This window comes from Ovis aries, chromosome 1 (assembly GCF_016772045.2).
Source record: "Ovis aries strain OAR_USU_Benz2616 breed Rambouillet chromosome 1, ARS-UI_Ramb_v3.0, whole genome shotgun sequence".
In the NCBI taxonomy this organism is placed as follows: domain Eukaryota; kingdom Metazoa; phylum Chordata; class Mammalia; order Artiodactyla; family Bovidae; genus Ovis; species Ovis aries.
Window position 1 is genome coordinate 220,454,943 of NC_056054.1, and position 22,705 is coordinate 220,477,647.

The 22,705-nt window shown below is 39.3% G+C and overlaps 1 protein-coding gene across 2 annotated transcripts in view; it reads left to right on the plus strand.

Moving 5' to 3' along the window:
- The first annotated feature begins 219 nt into the window (after positions 1-219).
- WDR49 (WD repeat domain 49) overlaps positions 220-22,705 on the plus strand; it is a 164,475-nt gene continuing 141,989 nt past the window's right edge. For both annotated transcript variants that reach the window (XM_004003844.5, XM_060405195.1), the window contains exons 1-2: positions 220-355; positions 676-927. In XM_004003844.5, the coding sequence (XP_004003893.3) occupies positions 760-927 (168 nt within the window). In that variant the 5' untranslated portion in view covers positions 220-355; positions 676-759. The remainder of the gene's footprint in view (positions 356-675; positions 928-22,705) is intronic.

Sequence of the window (22,705 nt, forward strand, 5' to 3'; positions counted from 1 at the left end):
GTCTTTAAATAGTGCAGTGATGAAGTTTAATTTAAAAAAATGAGTGGGCTGAATTGTCCTTTTAAAAAACCCCAATGTTTACATTGTTTAGTCAAACCTTCAGGTCAGTCCTTAGCTGCTGGCAGGATGGGGGTGTAAAGAGGAGGAGAAAAAGGAGAAGCCTTAGTTGGCTGCACTGGTTGCCAGGAAGCACACAAAGATAGCATGCACTCATGAAACAAACAAGGCCACGTTGCTGGGAAGGTGGTCATCAGAGGCACACGCTGCACTGGGACAGAAACCCTACGGCCGTGTCACCTCACACCTCAAGACAAGAAAACGGAGTTTAAATCCATGACATATGGAAAAAAGCAAGGTTAGCCAGAGATTTTTGAGAAATTGCTTTTCTAATGCATTTTAAACGAGTATTAGAAGTAGCATTTTGTGTCAGTTGCTATAAACCAGGGGGAAAGCTTTTACACTCTTGTAATCAAGCTAGGTTAAACAGAATATCGGTGGGGGGATGTTTTAAAGGGATTCAACAGTGGTCTTTGAAAATAAACTGGAATTAAGGAAGAGTGAGGGTCAAGAGCTTTCATTCCCTGCCTCTGAGCTTGAATTTTTTGCCTCCTAATTGAGTGCCTTGAAATATACTTTTATTTTGGAATTCGATTGCTAAGTTGTTTCTTTTCAAAGGCACCTGTTGAGTGAAAAAGAAAAGGAAAAAAAAAAAAACCTTATAGAGAGAGTTGAAGACTGCTGAAAAGAGGTGAAGCCATTATGAGTTGCCAGAATGCTACCCCTGGGTTGAACAAAGGGTCTCAGCCCTGGCCAGAGAATCTGGAGAAGAATTCACACGGTGCAACTGCAAAGGAAGATGCCAGCACAGTGCTGCTTGAGAAACAACTCACCCTGGGTGACTTTGTCCAAATACAGAGAGCCTTTGAGGTAAGCACTCATCTTATTTGCTGGAGAGTGTGAGTTGTTTGTGAAAGAGGCAGGGATGGAACAAAGACTTTTCTCTTAAAAGATTTTTTTAATAAATAGTTAAAAGGGCTTCCCAGGTGGCTCAGTGGTAAAAAATCTGCCTGCAGTGCAGGAGACATAGGTTCGATCCCTGGGTCAGAAAGATCCCCTGGAGAAGGAAATGGCAACCCACTCCAGTATTCTTGCCTGGGAAATCCCAAAGGTAGAGGAGACTGGCAGGCTAACAGTCCATGGGGTCATGAAAGAGTCAGACACAATTGAGAGACACAACAAAAACAGGGAACTGAAGAGAATTAATCAGACTTAGATTTATTTATTTTTTAAATATAAATTTATTTATTTTAATTGGAGGTTAATTACTTTACAATATCGTATTGGTTTTGCCATACATCAGCATGAATCCACCACAGGTATACACATGTTCCCCATCCTGAATCCGCCTTCCTCCTCCCTCCCCATACCATCCCTCTGGGTCGTCTCACTGCACCTGGATTTAATACGAAGTAACTTTATCCATTGGTTCATTGGGTGAGATAAAATTATTTAGTATGAAATTGCTGCTACTGAATATCATTACCATCCAGGAAGGAAAATGAATTCCTGGACAATTTTTTTAAGAGATCAACTTATTTTTAGAAAATAGAAAGTTATGATGCTAAGAAGGGGAAGCCAGATCTCTAGGGTGACTCCCAGTAATAACCCTATCTCTCTGGAAATGCAAATAGGCACCTCCAGGTATATGAGCTTCTCAGGTGATGCTAATGGTAAAGAATCCACATGTCAGTGCAGGAGACAGTAGAGATGCAGGTTTTGATCCTTGGGTTGGGAAGATCCCCTGGAACAGGAAATGCAACCCACTCCTGTGTTCTTTCCTGGAGAATCCCACAGACAGAGGTGCCTGGTGGGCTACAATCCGTGGGATCACAGAGTCAGACATGACAGAGCATGCTCCCACGCATGCACCTCCTGTGTGAAGACATTCTTCCCTGCCTCATCCTAAGCAACACGGCTCCTTTTCATAGCAGGTGGTGGCACTTCATTGTCCCAGATCTCCTGTGAGGAATCAGTCTGACACTCTTTCTTGCAAATATTGGGGCAATGCCAATGAAAACAAAAAATTTAAGTTTTAATTCTACATATAAACCTTAGGAATTTTAACTATAAATGAATAAGTTCCTTCTCTCTATCTCAGTTAAGTTGGAACTCTGCCTCTGTGCAGAATGAACAGTGTACATCAAAATGACTTTTAGCCTGTGTGCTGATAGGAAGAAGTACTCTTCCATGCTGTGGAATTTCAGTAGACATGAGCCTCCATCCTTTCTACTTCATTACACTTGCTAAAATATGCTCTCAGGGCTTCAGGATGTCCTCTGAGGGTGCTTGAGAATGTCATGTTAATTTGAAACAGACATACAATGTTTGGGAATACCACCTTGAAATTAATAAAGCATGGTGAAATCTAACCATTCTATTGCCCTGTAATTGGCACAAATTTTAATCTTTACCTACCCCCCAAAATAGTTACTAGCCACTGGAAAACTACTATACTCTATTTTGTATAACCTGTTAAATTCTATCTGTGTTGATAATGTCCCATTAGTATCAATCATCTCTTTTTAATAGACTCTATCATATTTAGTAGGACAGACATGCTCTGCCCTATACTTTTCTCATTTTAATCTTCATGTTTTTGCAGTTCATCCAAACCCACTTGTCTGAAAAGACTTTTAGTGCTGCTCATGTCCAATGCCCTAAATGAGTCTGGCATATTTTGATAGACATTGCAAACATTTTGACAGCTTGAGGGCATTCAGAAAAACGTAACCACAGACTTTGACAGCTTTGACTCTGGAATGAACAGAAATGTGGGCAGTTTTGTTCTGGTGCTCAGAACATGAAGTAGAGTGCTAGGGTCTGTTAGGAGAGTCTATGTTATAAAGTCCATGGGTTAGAGAGTGAAACTGCTAAACTGCTACAAAAGGTTAGGGGTGGATGTTCTTTCCAAATTACTGATTAGTCTGGAGTGAACCAAAGTAAAATGGGACAATTCAATTTCAAGATCTTTTTTTTTAAAAATCTCTAATAAATGTTTCGAAGACTGGATCGCTTGTTTTGAAATTAAGCACTTTGAAGATCAGGTACCACTGATGGGTTGAAAAGGAGAAAGAGATTACTATTCAGAGCTTGCATGAACCTGGAGAATCTAATGACAGCGTTTAAAAAAGAAATTGAGCTTTGCAGGCTTACTTCAAGGAAAAGTGAAAGTCCATCCAATTTTAACAGACTCAACAGACAGAATGGAATGATCCAATGGCAACCGTACAATCAGGAATGAAAATCAGGCCCTTGAGACAACACAGTTTCCACAAATAGCACAGACACCTAGAGAAGAATGGTGCACTAGATGATTTCCACCAACTCCCTTCCGTCTGTCATGAGGGATGGGCCCACAGGTCACAGCTGTAGATTGCCGTAAAAGGGAAAATTGCCCTCACGGGTTGTTCTGCATCATAGAACTCTGAAGGCAATTATTTGTAGTCCATTCATTAAGGACACACTCTTGGAATGCCACAATTCTGAAACTGGATCCTTTTATCTCTTGTTTTGTTTTCTTGTACCCAGATAGCTTATTTGGAGCTGAAGAGTCATCAGGTAAAGTCCATGGCAAACAGGTAAACATGGCAAAGCCCATGTTCTTAAAGAGGAGTAGCAATGCTTACTTGAAAAATGGAAAGATGAGTCTTTGAATTGTGTAGTGAATGTTTCACATGTTTCCAAATGAGTTATTACATACCATATAAATCTTAGTAGTAACATTTAGAGATAAAGTACTTAGGACTTCCCTGGTGGTCCAGTGGTTGAAACTTGGCCTTCCAAGGCACAGGGTGCAGGTTTGATCCCTGGTTGGGGAGCTAAGACCCCACATGCCCTCTGGCCAAAAAACCAAGACATAAAACAGAAGCAATATTGTAACAAATTCAATAAAGACATTAAAAATGGTCCACAACGAAAAATTCTTTAAGAAAAGGCAGGGGGGAGAGCGTGAGTAGTGCTTACATTTATTGTATGATGGTATAAATGAGTCAGAATCAGTGTTTAAGAGTCGGGGGTCAGACTTCTTGGATTTGAATCCTTGTTTTGTCACTGACAATGTGACTTTGTGCAAATCACTTAATCTCTCTAATAGGGTTGTTGTGAGGTTTAAATGAAATATTATCTGGAAAGCACTTGAAAGAGTGCTTGATATACAAAAAGTGCTCAGTCAACATAGCTATTATATCTTCAGTGAGTAGAAATTGAACCACATGGCCTTTAATAGTCTCTTAACTTTAACGCATACATTTCCCGCCTCCCCACCAAATTATGCTTTGAATAACACTCACAACAATGCTTTTATATTCCTTTTGGTTGGGATGGGAAGTGGAAACAATGAGTTGCAAAGACACAAATTCACATAGAAGAGTACAAAAGCTCATCTTTTCATCTCTTATTTCATATTTGATTAGCATGTGAAAGATGTCAAGATATCTTGATCCTCTTCTTTAGAACAAAGAAGTTATCTAGATAGAAGTACTAGAAAAGTAACTATGAGATCTTTTTTTTTTTTCTTTTATGTGATGGTGTCCAAAAAGCCATATTTCAGTTGTATTAGTCATAGAACTGTAAAATGCTTGTTACCCAAACTTCCCTACTTAAAGAAATGATGTGCTCTCTGGATAGTCATATTATTTTAATGTCAAACATATTTTACATTTTCTTAGATACTTCAGTAGCCCCTTATTGTGTGAAGAAGGATGCCTATGATTTGCTGATTTTATAGGAAGCTTGAGAAGTAGAAATTAATGATCTAAGGGAAATGGGATTTTGGAAACACTGCATTGAGACTTGATATATTTTGATTTCCCCCCCCAAGACTGTGGCTAGGTAGGTTCTTGAATGTTTCTTTTCTTGACTTCTCCATCGCTGATTTCTTTATATCAGGACAATCTGCTCTTTGATCTTGGAAACCTTGCTGCCTATTTGGCTTGGGTCTATAGTTTGCTACGTTGCTGGATTGGGTCCTCATCTGCCTCTGTCAGCTGCGCTGTCTGTAGCATCCCCTGGTCCATCCTTTCTGGCGCTACTTTGTCTGCTCTGTGCTGCCATTTGCCCCGTTCAGTTCAGTTCAGTCGCTCAGTCGTGTCTGACTCTTTGCGACCCCATAAATTGCAGCACGCCAGGCCTCCCTGTCCATCACCAACTCCCGGAGTTCACTCAGACTCATGTCCGTTGAGTCGATAATGCCATCCAGCCATCTCATCCTCTGTCGTCCCCTTCTCCTCCTGCCCTCAATCCCTCCCAGCATCAGAGTCTTTTCCAATGAGCCAACTCTTCGCATGAGGTGGCCAAAGTATTGGAGTTTCAGCTTTAGAATCAGTCCTTCCAAAGAACACCCAGGACTGATCTTCAGAATGGACTGGTTGGATCTCCTTGCAGTTCAAGGGATTCTCAAGAGTCTTCTCCAACACCACAGTTCAAAAGCATCAATTCTTCCGTGCTCAGCTTTCTTCACAGTTAAACTTTCACATCCATACATGGCCATTTGCCCAAGTCCTACTAAATCTTAGGCTTAAATAGCTTGAAATGAAGCTCCTAAACCCTATGTAAACAGTGAGCTATTTATGCTTAAAGTAGGAAGGGCCAAAACTGTTCAGTGTGAGAAAGGCATGGTAGAAATCCTAACAGGAAGTCCCCAGAGATTTTCAGGGAAGGTTCTCAGAACACACTTATCTTGGGGGGTGAATGGAATCTAAACACGATGCACTTGTGCTCACTTAACCTTGATAGACCAGAGAAGTTCAGGAGGTATTTGCAGTTCTGAAAATTGCGCTTAAGGTATAATAAATGATTAAGTCCACAGAATTTATGATGTCTTCATGCTTGATTGTCTTTATAAAAATTCCCAACATTCTTGTCTACAGCAGGGCCTATGAACAATGCTTCCCTTGTACCAACAGGACAAAATCGAGAGTTCTGATGCCCTGCTAGGCAAGGAAGACTTTAAGGAATCCAGAAAGTCACTGTTATCAAAAATTTAATTACATACATTTACAGTTGCTGCTGCTAAGTCGCTTCAGTTGTGTCCGACTCTGTGCGACCCCATAGATGGCAGCCCACCAGGCTCCCCCATCACTGGGATTCTCCAGGCAAGAGTACTAGAGTGGGTTGCCATTGCCTTCTCCCACATTTACAGTTAGGTAAGTCATATTAACCCCCCCTCCAAACAAACAAACAAACAAACAAGAATGATCTCGGTCTTCTGATCCTCCTGTTCTACCCCTTCCATCTTCACCTCCCAGACATGAGAAGGAGAAATTACTTGACTAACTCGATTGATGGTGACAGTGTTAGTCTGTATTTTTAAAGTAAGTGGTGGGTGGGTGGGTGTGTGGGTGGGTAATCTATTAAAAGGATATGAGATTGAAAAAAAAGATTCCCACTTTTTCCATTATTTAGCCTTTCTTTTATATATATATAAATTAGTTTATTTATTTATTTTTTGTCCATGCCAGTTGGCATGTGAGATCAGAGTTCCCTGACCAGGTTTTGAACCCTAGCCCCTGGCATTGGAGGTCAGAGTCCTAGCCCCTGGACTGCTAGGGAAGTCCCTGGCCTTTCTAAACTCTAGGACTCTCCCAGTTCATAAGGGACTTGCCTTCTCACTGCCCACTGTATCTTTGCTATTAATTTACCCAAATGGACAGGCCTTCCTAGATGTAGCTCATGTTCCAGAACTCTTCTTACCTCTTGCTTCTTTTTTTCCTCTACCCTAGACATCACCATCCCAAACGCATAAATAAAACCATCCATCTTTGTTTCACCTCTCCTCAGAACTGTTAGATTTTGCTTGTCTCTGTCAAAATATGATACAGTCCATGAAGATCACTTAAAAATTATTTTTAAGGTAGGACTGATAGTTAACAACTGTATAGTATGGTATCCAATAAAGTTCTGATATTAGAAAATTTTATAGGGTGTGCAAATTGTGTAAAGTATATAATAGCACATTCATGATAGAGGTTTATTTATCACTCATGTAGAGGGCAGATAATTCTAATTGGTAGCAGCTCCAAGTAGGGATTCTAATAGGCAAGCTCCTTCCATCTTCTGCCTTCAGGCTGGCCATGTGTCAAGCTAGTCATGGGAGTAAGAGCTTGAAGGAGCACATGGGGGAGGTTTCATGGGCCAAACTCCCATCTCTACTGCGAGGGCAGCTGGAAAGGGTAGGCAGGCGTATGCCCAGAAAATAGTCTCACTATCCTCAGAGTGTAATGGTAGGAAAATTTACATCTCTCCTAATAAAGCGGTGTGCTATATTTCATAGATTAAGGAAAGCTATGTTCCTAAGGACATATAAATGTCGATAAAGGACAGAAATGGTATGGACCTAACAGAAGCAGACGATATGAAGAAGAGGTGGCAAGAATACACAGAAGAACTGTACAAAAAAAATCTTCACAACCCGGTAAATCACAATGGTGTGATCACTCATCTAGAGCCAGACATCCTGGAATGTGAAGTCAAGTGGGCCTTAGAAAGCATCACTACAAACAAAACTAGTGGAGGTGATGGAATTCCAGTGGAGCTATTTCAAATCCTGAAAGATGATGCTGTGAAAGTGCTGCACTCAATATGCCAGCAAATTTGGAAAACTCAGCAGTGGACACAGGACTGGAAAATGTCAGTTTTCATTCCAATCCCAAAGAAAGGCAATGCCAAAGAATGCTCAAACTACCACACAATTGCACTCATCTCACATGCTGGTAAAGTAATGCTCAAAATTCTCCAAGCCAGACTTCAGCAATACGTGAACCGTGAACTTTCTGATGTTCAAGCTGGTTTTAGAAAAGGCAGAGGAACCAGAGATCAAATTATCAACATCCACTGGATCATGGAAAAAGCAAGAAAGTTCCAGAAAAACATCTATTTCTGCTTTATTGACTACGCCAAAGCCTTTGACTGTGTGGATCACAATAAGCTGTGGAAGATTCTCAGAGATATGGGAATACCAGACCACCTGACCTGCCTCTTGAGAAATCTGTATGCAGGTCAGGAAGCAAGAGTTAGAACTGGACATGGAACAACAGACTGGTTCCAAATAGGAAAAGGAGTATATCAAGGCTGTATATTGTCACCCTGCTTATTTAATTTCTATGCAGAGTACATCATGAGAAACGCTGGACTGGAAGAAACACAAGCTGGAATCAAGACTGCTGGGAGAAATGTCAATAACCTCAGATATGCAGATGACACCACCCTTATGGCAGAAAGTGAAGAGGAACTAAAAAGCCTCTTGATGAAAGTGAAAGAGGAAAGTGAAAAAGTTGACTTAAAGCTCAACATTCAGAAAACGAAGATCATAGCATCCAGTCCCGTCACTTCATGGGAAATAGATGGGGAAACAGTGGAAACAGTGTCAGACTTTATTCTTTTGGGCTCCAAAATCACTGCAGATGGTGATTGCAGCCATGAAATTAAAAGACGCTTACTCCTTGGAAGAAAAGTTATGACCAACCTAGATAGCATATTCAAAAGCAGAGACATTACTTTGCTGACTAATGTCCGTCTAGTCAAGGCTATGGTTTTTCCAGTAGTCATGTATGGATGTGAGAGTTGGACTGTGAAGAAGGCTGAGCACCAAAGAATTGATGCTTTTGAACTGTGGTGTTGGAGAAGACTCTTGAGAGTCCCTTGGACTGCAAGGAGATCCAACCAGTCCATTCTGAAGGAGATCAGCCTGGGATTTCTTTGGAAGGAATGATGCTAAAGCTGAAACTCCAGTACTTTCGCCACCTCATGTGAAGAGTTGACTCATTGGAAAAGACTTTGATGTTGGGAGGGATTGGGGGCAGGAGGAGAAGGGGATGACAGAGGATGAGATGGCTGGATGGCATCACTGACTCGATGGACGTGAATCTGAGTGAACTCCGGGAGTTTGTGATGGACAGGGAGGCCTGGCGTGCTGTGATTCATGGGGTTGCAAAGAGTTGGACATGACTGAGCAACTGAACTGAACTGATGTTCCTAAGGATGCTTTATGTTTTGTGTCTGTTGCCAGGAAGTTCAAATTTAAATTTAGTCTTCAATTGATACTGTGATTCTTAACATAAAATTTTCTGAAACAATTGTCTTCTGTTTTCACTCTATGATCCTTTTTCTTTTATCTTGCTTTTAATGGTCTGATTGCCTATGTACTGTAACTGAACTCAAGTTCTTCCTGGAAATCAGTGGAGGTAAAAATGATGAATAAAAATTTAATATCTTTGAAGTACGGTGAGATTTTACCAAATACCTCTGTAGGTATCGTGTGATTTGATCCTCTCACCAGCCTGGAATCTAGTCAAGGCAGGTATTTTTATTTCCCATTTACACATGGGGAGAATAAAGCTCAAATATATTTAATTGAGTTACCCTATAGAGCAGAGCCAGGGCCCCGGGGTAGATTGTCAATCTTCCAGCCCTTTGTATGGCAGGTCTCCCACTGGCCGCCAGGCTCCCACTGACCACCAGGCACCCACCCTTTGGGATTTGCTCTAAGGAACAGAAATCCAATAGGATACGGACTTTAATAATCAAACGAACATGTCAAGTTAGTACCACAGAGACACTGTGCCTTGGTCACTTGGAATTAATGCAAATCAGCAAGTAATAAGTCCTATAATAAATCAATGCACAGAAGGGTGGAAGAATGAAAGGGAAGGATAGGAATAACTCATTGCTTTTTTATTACTTTTTCCTTTCTGAAGGCATTCAGTGGAGGCCTGTGAGAAGGTAAACAGGTAAAGCTTAACCTACAGCTGTATTCCATAGTACAGAGTGCATCCAGCAATTTCAGTCAATCCATCACTTGCTGACCAAAAGCAGCAGGTCAGAGCATTTCTCACTCCAGCTCCCTTAGAGGAATCAAAAAACCTCATTTTTGATGGCAGCAGAAAATCAGTGAACCCTGCAGGTGCCCCTCCTCATCGTTAAGGTAATAGCATGAAGACAAATTTGATAGCCCTGTGGTTGGCACAAACAGAAACGACAGAGGATGCTTTGGTGGTTTTGTCTGAATTGTTAGAATTCATGGGGAGGTTAACAAAGGATGCCATCGTTGGAACACAAGCAAGTGAAGTTCTCTGTCAACACACATGAAAAATCGGCCTTCCTGAACACTGCTGCCTTTGTGTTGAGTTTTGTGACAAGTTCTAACAGCTTCATGCCTTTTCTAATTTCTCTGTTTGCTTTCAGAACTGGCATTTATAAAAATTAATCTAGATCAGAGAGGGTGATGAAGAGTACTTTTGAGGGACAAACATTTTAACCTTAAGCTTTGGCCAGGATTGGAGTAGAGAAGGCAAGCAAGAAACTTGTTACAAAGGAGAAAGCAAGCAAGCAAAGATCCCTATTGCTATTCATTTGTAGGATATCCACTTAGCCAGACCTTTACACCATGGGCTGTGTGCTTCCTCAGTCACTTCAGTCGTGTCCAACTCTTTGTGACCCCATGGACCATAGCCTGCCAGGCTCCTCTGTCCATGAGATTTCCCAGGCAAGAATACTGGAGTGGGGTGTCATTCCCTCCTCCAAAGGATCTTTCCAACCCAGGGATCGCACCGCATCTCTGTGTTTCCTCTATAGTAGGTGGATTGTTTATTGCTGAGCCACCAGAGAAACCAAGATGAAGGGCACAGCCTACCTTTTCAAATTTTCTAAAAATTAAGAAAGAAAAATGAGGAAAACAGACAATTGGAGAAATATAATTTGTGCTATTTTGATTTTGCATTTGTGCTGTGTTAGCAAATATAGTTACACCCAATGATTAGACAAGAGCCCTCTGAATTGCCCTTCATGATTTCTGATCTTTCCCTGAAGCTCTGGTCAGACACAAGTCCCTTGGATCATTTTTTCCCCTCATCAGGTGTTACCAACATATTATGGAAAAGAGTCTTGTTAGATCTTGACTCTGGGCACCAGCATTCTCTGCTGAGGACTTCCAGGGACACAGTTTTCCTATACTCTGTTGCTTCCCAGGTTCTCTCTTCTTAATTCTTACAACCTCTGAGGCCTGGTTGTCACACTGGTCTTTCTCCAGATCTGTCCAATATGGCGGCCTTGAGCCAAAGGTGGCTATTTAAATTAAAATGAAATAAAGTTCAGTTCAGTTCAGTCGCTCAGTCATGTCTGACTCTGCGACCCCATGAACTGCAGCACGCCAGGCCTCCCTGTCCATCATCAACTCCCGAAGTCCACTGAAACGCATTTCCATTGAGTCAGTGATGCCATCCAACCATCTCATCCTCTGTTGTCCCCTCCTCCTCCTGCCCTCAGTCTTTCCCAGCATCAGGGTCTTTTCAAATGAGTCAGCTCTTTGCGTGAGGTGGCCAAAGTATTGGAGTTTCAGCTTCCACATCAGTCCTTCCAATGAAAACCCAGGACTGATCTCCTTTAGGATGGACTGGTTGGATCTCCTTACAATCCAAGGGATTCTCAAGAGTCTTCTCCAACACCACAGTTCAAAAGCATCAATTCTTCAGCACTCAGCTATGTTATAGTCCAACTCTCACATCTATACATGACCACTGGAAAAACCATAGCCTTGACTAGATGGACCTTTGTTGACAAAGTGATGTCTCTGCTTTTTAATATGCTGTCTAGGTTGGTCAATAACTTTCCTTCCAAGGAGTAAGCATAATAAAGTTAGAACTTACTTAATAAAATAAAAATTCAGTTCCTCACAAGCACCAGCCATGTTTAAAGTATTAAGTAAGTACATGTGGCTAGTAGCCACCACAGTAGAGAACACAGATTATAGAATATTTTTTTCATCAGAGAAAGTTCTATTGGACAATTAGAGCTTTTTGTTGGTATACTAGTAGCTTGCCCCTTTCCATATTTCTGGTCATATATATATGGCCAACAGGCTACTCTCAGCTCTTCAGTCCTCCCTGGAAGTATACCAGACTCTTCATTCCTCAGAACCTGGAGGCCAAACCGATTATTACCTCTGGTGATTGTTGGTGTTCAGTCACTCAGTCATGTCCTACTCTTTGTGACCCCATGAACTGCAGCATGCCAGACTTCCCTGTCCTTCACTATCTCCTGGAGTTTGTTCAAACTAGTATCCATTGAGTTGGTGACACCACCCAACCATCTCATCCTCTGTTGCCCTCTTCTCCTCCTGCCCTCAATTCTTCTAACATCAGGGTCTTTTCCAGTCAGTTGGCTCTTTGTATCAAGTGGCCGAAGTATTGGAGCTTCAGCTACAGCCTCAGTCATTTCAGTGAATATTCAGGATCGATTTCCTTTAGGATTGACTGGTTTGACCACCTTGCTGTCCAAGAAATTCTCAAGAGTCTTCTCCAGAACCACAATTTGAAAGCATCAATTATTCAGTGCTCAGCCTTCTTTATAGTCCAACTCTCACATCCATATATGACTACTGGAAAACCATAGTTTTGACTATATGGACTTTTGTTGGCAAAGTGAATGTTTCTGCTTGTTAATATGCTGTCTAGGTTTGTCATAGTTTTTCTTCCAAGGAATAAGCCGCTTTTAATTTCATGGCTGCAGTCACCATCTGTAGTGATTTCAGAGCCCAAGAAGATAAAATCTGTCACTGTTTCCACTTTTCCCTCATCTATTTGCCATGAAGTGATGGGACTGCCTGCCGTAATCTTAGTTTTTTGAATTTTGAGTTTTAAACCAGGTTTTTCCACTCTCCTCTTTTACCCTCATCAAGAGGCTCTTTAGTTCCTCTTCACTTTCTGCCTTTAGAATGGTATGATCTGCACATCTGACGCTGTTGATATTTTTTCTGTCAATCTTGATTCCAGCTTGTGAGATATCCAGCTCTGGCCCTAGAGATACCAGAAAATATTTTTCTGTTTACTTGAGTCTAAGACCCATTTCTCCATGTTCTTCTACCAGGGCCGTAGAGAATGGGGACATCCATTTCTCTCAAAGGAATCCTTACCTCCCTCCTTCAAGCCCAGAGCTCACCCCTCCCCACTGGTATTCAGTTAGGCTTACAGTTCCAACAAGTCAGTCACAAAATTATCTGACACTGGATGGAGCATTACCCGTATTGTCCGTTCTTGTGGCATTTTAGTTATTAAGAGTATTCCTGTTTTAGAATCTATCAAATGCCGGTGCCTCATGTTGAAATATTCCTGCTTCTCTCTCCACAGTCTCCAGCTAACTCCTATTCATGCTTCATGTTTAAATACCGCTGTCCCCAGAAGGCCTTCTCTATCCACCCTGGCTGGATTAATATCTTAATACCAATTACTGTCTCCTTTCCTCATAGCTCCTGTATGTTCTTCTCTTGTACTGATTGCAGATGCTCTGATTAAGTACAACTAGAGCCAAGTAGAAGGATCAGAAAGGCAGAGAGAAATCCGTGTGAGATCCCGGAAGGTGGAGACCCTGGGTGCAAATGAGATCATCTTGAGGAAAGAGCAGAGTGTCTAAGACTGGATCTTAGGGAAATCCTTCATGGGGGTAAAGAAACAACTGGAGTCCTTACATACAGTACAATACAGAAAGAGAAGCAGTGTTATTTCCTAGAAGATGAGGGAGGAGAAACAGGCAAACAGGAAAAGTTGATGCAGCCAGTCATACACAGTTTCATTTAACAGTCCTTTTAAAAACAAGTTAGAATGAATACAACATCTTCATGGTTATAAAATCAAATTTATCATGTGAAATCCCCTCTGGCCCACCCTCAGTGACTAGTCGGGGTAACTACTTTTTTTTTTTTTGTAGTTGTGCTTTTTTATTGTAATGGTTTTATTTTATTTTTTAATTGGAGGATGATTTCTTTATAATGTTTTATCACTTTCTGCCATACAATAATGCGATTGGTAACTATTCAATGCTGCATCCTTCCAGTATGTTTTTTATTCATATCTACCCATATATACACATATACATATCATATGTAGCTTAGTTTACATACAATGTTATTTCACATATAATATATATTACATACTTTGTCATATTTTGTGCATTCAAGGAAAAGTACCATATAAATAGCTGCTAAATATGTTAAAAGATGCTCAAATTCACTAGGAATTAGATTTGAAGCTCTAAGCAAGAAAGAAGACAGCCTTTTCATTCATCAGCTTGAAAAATATTAGAAAGATTGATGATATTTTCTGTTGGCAAAGAATCAGGGAAATGGACACTATTATTAAGATTATAAATTGTCAAGGCTGTTTTTTGTAGGCAATTTTCCAAAATATATCAAATGTATACTTTTTGAACCAGCAATTCTAATTCTACAAGGTATCCTAAATAAATTATGACACGGGCAGAAATAAAATTTGTATAAAGTATTTATTGTAATATTGTCAATAAAATGGAGTATTTAAAATAGCCCAAATGTTCACCAATAAATTAATGGATAAATAAATTGAGGTATGCTTCTACTCTGCTATTAAAAAGAATAAGGAAGACACCAAATTACCAAGATTTGCTATTCAGTGAAAAGAAGAAAATAACAGAACAGTGCATAATATTATTCTAAAACAAAAAATGTGTGTTTTTGTGTATGTGTCAAGGCCTCAATTATGGAAAAATAGAACCATGCCTATAGCAAGGTAAGGTATGCCAAATTGCTTTGTGGGCTTTTTATCTATACCATAGTTCAATGCAAAGATAAAATGTCAGTATATTTTAATAGCCTAAAGACTTGTTGCTACTATTTTCTAAACGTATGGTCTAATGATGCTGAATTTAAAAGCAGGACCGTTTTTGGACTTTCCTGTGGGTACAGTGGTTAGGACTCTGTGCTTCCATTGTAGGGGGCATGAGTTCAATCCTTGGTCAGGAAACTAAAATCCTATATGCTTCTCTGTGTGACCAAAAAAAAAAAAAGATTAAAAAGTTAAAGTTAAAAAAATAAATAAATAAAAGTAGCACCTCCTCTAGATATGTTGTCTTAATATTAAGTAGTTTTCTTCACCACTTTCCTTTCACCGAGCTTTAATCAAGAGAGAAACTACAGAGACCTATTTTATTGCCTATATTTTACAGATGAGGAAACGAAATTCCAAATGAAAGGATTTGTCCAGGTCCATTTGAGTTGTTGGCAGAATATCACTCAAAGTAGTCTGATATCTATTTCTGTCTGTTTGCTCTTAGTGAAGAACGCTAAACTTCACTCAAACTTACTTCTAATTTTCCAATGTTATTTCACACAGTGTTATCTTATAATTTGGGCTTTCTTTACTACTCTGACCCCCACAAAGTGAAAGTCACTCAGTCGTGTCCGACTCTTTGCTACTCCATGGACTTCTCCAGGCCAGAATACTGGAGTGGGTTGCCATTTCCTTTTCATGGGATCTTTCCAACCCAGAAATCGAACCCATGTCTCTTACGTCTTCAGCATTGGCAGGCAGATCTTTATCACTGCACCACCTGGGAAGTCCAGTGTGGTGTATGTATATACACACACACACACACACACACATATACATATGCATATACATATATATACAGCGTCTCACTCTTTTCAGGAGACAATACAATATAACAGATGTGTAGCTTACAAACAACAGAAGTTTATTGCTCACAGTTCTGAAGACTGGGAGTCTGAGATCAGGGAACCAGGATGGATGGGTGAAGACCCTCTCCCAGGCTGTAGACTTCTTGCTGTGTCTTCACATGGTGGGAGGGAGCTAGGAGAGGGCTAGGGAGCTCTAGATGTCTCTTGTGCAAGAACCACTAATTCCATTCATAAGAGCTCCACATTCATAAACTATCACTTTCCAAAGGCCCCACTGCCTAATATCATCATGTTGGGCATTAAAATTTCAGTTGGTGAATTTTGAGGGGGCACGAATATTCAGACCATAGTACATCGTTTTACCTCAGTCATTTAAAAGTGAGTTCAGGCATAATAATAGTTTGCCCCTATTAGCTCAAAATATATCTCTTAAGAATAAGGGCCTTCTTCTAAATTTAACTTTATATATTACCTAATAAAATGTGTATATTAAAATATCCCCATTTGTCCTACTAACGTATTTCACTTTTTTTAAAAATTACAGATCCTTTCCAGGATTACATATTTCCTTTAATTTCCTTTCATCGAGAAGTATAATCCTACTTTTTGTGATCTATCATAATATAGACATTTTTGAGGAGTCATGCCGTGTCTAGAACATCTTACAATCTGCATTTTCTCATTAATTTGATTTAGGTACATTGTTAGATTTAGGTTCACCATTTTTGGCAAGAATACTTCTTAAGAAGTGTTATGTCTACCTCTTGAGACATCAGAGGCACAGCATGTTGCTTGTCCCATTATTGGTGATCCTATAAGTTGGATCCCTTGATTAAAGTGGGTCCACTAGGGGTTTTGGATTCCCAGAGGGCACAGTGGTAAAGAATCTGCTTGCCAATGCAGGAGACACAAGAACAGAGGACAGAGGAGCCTGGCGAGCTACAGTCTATTGTGTCACAAAGAGTCAGGCATGACTGAGTGACTGTTCTAAACATAGCATTACTCTGTAAAAAAAGGCTTCTTCTTTCTCACCCCTTTTGTTTTCTTCCCTCATTATCACTCTGTCTCTCTATCTTGAGTATTACTATGACTCATGAATTCATTTATTCTATTCAATGCATTATTATCTATCATCATCATTATTCTTTCTGATATTGGAAATTGCCCCAAATTTGGTCAGTGTCATTCCCTTCAAACCAGCTCCAACATCCTTTTTACAAATTTCCACCAATCTTTTAAGGCTTCCCTGTTGGCTCTAAGATGATAAAGAATGATAAAGAATCTGCAATTCAGGAGACCTGGATTCAATCCCTGGGTCGGGAAGGTCTCCTGGAGAAGTGAATGACTACCCACTCCAGTATTCTTGCCTGGAGAATCCCATGGACAGAGGAGCCTGGTGGGCTACTGTCCAAGGGATCACAATCAATCTTTTATCACTTCCTTGCTTTCTGGCAGAGCTTCTGCCTAACCGTCGACCTTGATCAACTGTGGACTTTGGTCAGTGAAGAGACACTGGTAAATACCACCAGAAACAAGACTGGAGATTTTCCCATCACTAACGTGGTGTGATCAGGCTACTGTGAAGTTCTGGGGAAGGGAAAGCTCCCAAAGCAATCTGTCATGAAGACCAAATTCTTCAGCAGAAGAGTGGAGGAGGGGATTGAGGATGTGTGTATATGTGGGGGGATTTATCCTAGTGGCTTAAAGTCACATGGAGGGAGGTACATGAAAAGCTATGTATTTATATATCATTTTTTTTGAGCTATATTTCCCTTGGAATTTTCTCAGTGGCCGTGTCACCACCTGCCATCTTGTCTCCCATCTTGTCCACAGCCCCTGTCTGACACTATTCTCTTGCCCGCTGTTTAATCAAACAGCAAAAACTACCAAATTATTCTTCTCTCCTTTAGAGCAGCTTGAACCTTTTTCTTTCTTGATTGATGTCTTTCATGTGCCTCAAGTTTCACTTTCCAACTAAAGAGTATCAAGAGTCTGAAACAAAGATATTTTGGCATCAAAATTAACTTAGTATATTTTATCTTATAAGAATTGGAAAGAATCCACTAAAAGATTTAGCTACAAGCTTTTATTCTTTGTAAGAACAGCTTCAGTGAAGGGGAAGGGAAAGAAGCTGGATTGCAAAGAGTGAGTAAGTTGGGGGAGAGAGAATTGAAACAGTGAAGGAATGTGATTCCTTTCAGATGGCTGTTCGAAAGGAGAAGGGTGGGGCAGTGGCTTAAAGAGATGGGAATGGGTAAAATTTTTAGCAGTTCAAGTAATTTGATTACGTTGAGATGCTAATGAAAAGGAGTCAATAGACAGCAAAAGAAGATATTCACTGAGGTGGTGGGGGAAGGACATATCTAGGAAACAGGAGAATTTCTGTTGCCACAGGAAGGAAGAAAGAAATGGCTACAGATGCAGGTCAATCTCTGTGTGTATGCAGAAGGCTGAGGAAGCTCCCATATGACTGATGCTCCCCCAATTCCCCTTTACTCCTTCTCTCTATTCTCCTTCTTCATTTCTGAGAGTGACAGTCAGATTTCTGTTAAGAATGGACATGGAAATGATGAAGTAGGTGTTTAAAGAAAGCAAAGGAGTTCAGACAGGAAACATGGAAGGGTTCCTATTAGCAAAAGAAGGAGTTTTTGAGGTTGGAGATCATGTATTTTATTATAGGGGCACCATTCTGCCCATTTCTGTGATATTTGTTCAGCAACCTGGTTGTAGTCATGGAGAAGATGGTTTTCCAGGGCTAATGTTTTGCTGGACACCTGGGATGGAAGAGTGACATCAAAGGAATAAGTGTTAGGGCCAGAGATTGGTTGAAGTATTGGATTTATGATTTGAGAAGGATACAACAGCAAGAAAAAGCTAATAATTCGGTAAAAAAAAAAAAATTGTCCTTTAGAGCCTGGGATGGAATCTTTCTCACTCATTTCCTGCTTACTTTGTTGATTCAGAGTTCATATGTATATTTTAAGTACCTCATCAGAAATCTTCAGTGTGAAATTGAAAGTATTAGTTTCTCAGTCGTATCTGACTCTGCAACCCCATGGAACAGTAGCCCACCAGGCTCCTCTGTCCATGGATTCTCCAGGCAAGAATACTGGAGTGGGTGGCCATTCTCTTCTCAAGGAGACCTTCTTTACTGTCTGAGCCACCAGGGAAGCTTCAGCGTTCTCAGTAAAAATCTTTTATCAAAATTTCGCGAGGCGATTTGGGTATACACATTCCAACCTCATATTTTCCTGTTTCTGTTGTTGCTGATGAATGTGTTATCCTAGAGAGAATCAGATTCTGCTGAAGTCAGTGTATTTGTGCTGTGATTAAAGTGGTTAGAAATTAGAAATCCTAGATTCTAACCTTATTTCTGGCAGCAGTGAGCTATGTGACCTTAGAGAATTATTTTAATTCTCTGGGCCTTGGTGTCTTCTTTTTAAATGAAGGTTTTGGTATAGATTCTCTAAAATTCCAGCTCTGATATGCCAGAAATTCATGGATGTGTGCAATTCTTTGACTCCATCTATGGGTTTCCAATTAAGAGACAGCAATTGTTTTTAAAAACAGTGTATGTTTATCCCACTGTATGGATATTTCCAAATGAAGATCCGTAAAACTCAAATGTCTCTTGGCAATACCATTCCATTGGTCAGGCTGCTCCCTCCAAGCTTTTAAGCTTAGTTAAAAGAGATGATAGTGATGAACATGGGTTAGGTCCATAGCAGAAAATTAAAGACTTCCATGGGCTTAGAGAAAAAAAGATATGAGCAGTTACACTTCTTAGGAATTATAATCTTTATGTAAAAGAGAAAGATTTATTGACTTTTTATCCTGAAGCTGCAATTCACTTCTAACTTATTTATTAGGTAGGAAATATGTTGAATTTTAGGGTATGAAGTATGAAGCATGAAGAAAGTCGCTCAGTTGTGTCTGACTCTTTGCAACCACATGGACTATACAGTCGGTAGAATCCTCCAGGCCAGAATACTAGAGTGGGTAGCCTTTCCCTTCTTCAAGGGATCTTCTCAACCCTGAGATTGAACCCAGGTCTCCTGCATTGCAGGCAGATTCTTTACCAGCTGAACCACAAGGGCAGCCCATTTTTTTGGGGGGGGGCGGGTATGGGAGAGCTTAATTCTAAACCTTCAATTCAGTATAGGGGTTTCAAGGTTCGTGTCTTTGTTAGTCACAAAAATTTAACTCCATTCAGATTTCTGAATTCTTGAATCATTGATATCATAATGTAAATGAAAATTATAATCAATGAAGCAAGAAAAAAGAGCAGTGTGAACTTTGGCTGGCAGACTAGTCTCTTCTGTTCTGTTGTTCAGTCTCTTATGAATGTTCACTGGTAGATGAAAATTGAGGGGATGATATAAAATGATGCATCTGTTTTGAAATAACATATCTAATCTGCTCCAGAAGATGTTCACAGTGTTTGACAGCAAACTCTAATACATATTCATAACCAACGCACCTTGTAACCAAGGGAAATTGAGGCAAGTGCAATGGAATGAAGCGTGAGGAAGCAGCATGCTAATTTTAAATTTAATTAGAGAGATGGGGAGAAAGATGCATTGAGATAGTATATCCTCATTCAGCTGTACTGAACCTTACCCAAAACTCATGCCACAGATTTGACAGAAAAAAATAATAATTTTGGTGAAGTGATTGATAAAACTAGCAGTTCTGGGGAAAACAAGATTCTGAGTTCTTACTACAAACTATTTTTTAAAATTTATTTTAAATTGGATAATTGCTTTACAATAGTGTGTTGGCATCTGCCATGCAAAAACATGAATCAGCCATAAATATACTATTTTTTTTAATGTAGAGAAAAAGAAGCACTGCAGAATTCTAATCATCTTAAGAAAAACTTTTTTTTTTTTTTTTCCAGAGGAAAGAAAGATTTCTGGTCCGTGAAAGATTTCAGTTCATGGAATGTCTTTGACATGTTTAAATTCTAAATTCAGTTTGAAATTAGGAAAAGCATTAATTACTGTGATTCTTGTGATGTTTTTACTTTTGGTAACCTACAACCACATGTCATTCAGTGTGATCAGTATGTTTGGGATCCTCACTGCAATATACGGATTTGAAGAGCAGAGATCTCTGCTGTCTTATTCAGAGCTGGTTTGGCATGGATCAGACATTTTACAAATTCTTGTTCAATGAGTGAATAAATAAATCTACCTCATGCTACCTTGTGCGGGCTACATGTTCAATATATATTAATAAATAGGTCAATGGGTAGGAGGATGGAAATATTCCTCTAAGTGACTTAAAACTCACCATTTGACATTAATTTTCAGAATCTGAAGGAAAATGCTTAACAATGGGTAAGGGCAATGAGTGTGACATATTAACCCACTATCAGTTTTGAAAAATACTCCAGATTTCTGACCAGATTGGATTGTGCTCTCTCCATAGTTTTAAAATTGTGCTCTCTCCATAGTTTTAAAGCAGAACTTGTATTCTTGTCTTAGGCAAGTCCCTGTTTACAGAATAGGAAAAAAGAAGAAAAATTATCTTTCTTTTACTCATTATAAAATATTGCTATAGGGAAAAGTTAAGGAAAAAACAAACATAAATAGCATTTCTAAGAGTTAGTGTTTTTTCAAAGAATTAAGTGTCTGGTTTGGGAATGTTTCGCTCTGTGTTGCCAGCAAGTAGGTCAATGCTCAGGCTTACTAGAACTATTTTTTTAGAAACCAATCAGTGACTCTTAAAAAAGAATAAGAATACCCCAGCTTGGTGAGGGTCTTGCGTGTAAGCAATATCATACTTTGTTAATGAACATGTAAATTTGTTTGGTCTTTTGTAGGACGATTTGGCAAAATATACCAAAAGCTTTAAGAATGTGCAAAGTCTTTGATGCAGCACTTCTAAGGAATTTCCCTCAGGAAATAATTTGATAACTAAGCAAAGATGTATGTGCAGGAATGCTTGTTGCAGGGTTGTTTATTTGGAATGGAAAAGCACTGGAACAATTCAAGTTTTTAATAATGTGGAGTATAATTGTATTTCTTCTCCATAGAAGGTTGTGTGGCCATTAAAATGATGTTAAAGACAAATATATATTACACAAGGCATAGCTAGACGGTATGATATAAAATGGAAAAAGCACACAAGGTATACATTAATAAATCATGATACCATTTCGTAAATAATGCATAAGTATTTCTGTTTCTGCCTAGGAAAAAAGCCTGGTAGGCTGATGGCATTATGGAGGATTTAAAATTTTGACTTGTCTATATTTTGTCTTTTCTATAGTAAACATGAATTATTTCATGCAAAAAGTAAATAATTTTAAAAATGTGTTGGCACACTCATATGTTCTAATTGAAAGTACACGATCTCTTCTTGATGAAAAGAAAGGGCTGTCAATTATTTTAAAAAGCTGTATTTTCAGAAGTTTGAATTTAGGTTTAGTGCTCAATTTTTACATAAGTTACAGTGAAATCCAAATCTTGACAAGGCTGAAAAGCTGAAGAGAATTTTACAGAGTTCATGCTTTTTAGTTTTTTTAAAGCTCACAAGGACTGACTGTAGCTGCAGAAGATGCTTTCCAGGCAAAAGAAAATGATTTTTAGAATATTCTCTGAAAGGGATTCAGGAAGACAAGAAGACTTTTAAAGGTCTAAAGATGTGCTTGCTGAGATAATCAACCAGACATTCTGAGTATATTAGCTTCCTTGCAGGAACAGTTGGAGGTCTTCACTGGTTATTTTCTTATTCATAGACATGTTCATTACATAGACATAGCAAAATAAATTTGTTGACATTATCTTAGCAAGGGCTGAATAAGAATATGTTTTTTAATAGATCGTTCACCCTTTGCTTTTATTAGAAGAGGAGTTCTAATAGATGCAGGGGTACTAATTTTTACTCAAAAAGATCGACAGGAGTGAAACTAATAGGAGTGAAAGGGTGTACTTTAAAACACTATGTGATAGTTTTTATTTGGAAGTCCTACATTCAAGTTAGAACAAACTGTCTATGGGAAGACAGTTTTGTTAAAGCCATACTAATTACATTCTTAATTGAAGAGACAGAATTATTTTGTACTCTGTTTTACCATGAAATCTAATTTCCTCAATTCTTAATATTTTGCTAGCTATACTAACTATATGCTTGTGAATTTAACTTGATGTGGATGTCTTCAACAATAATAAATATTGCTTGAATAAAACCGTTTAAGGT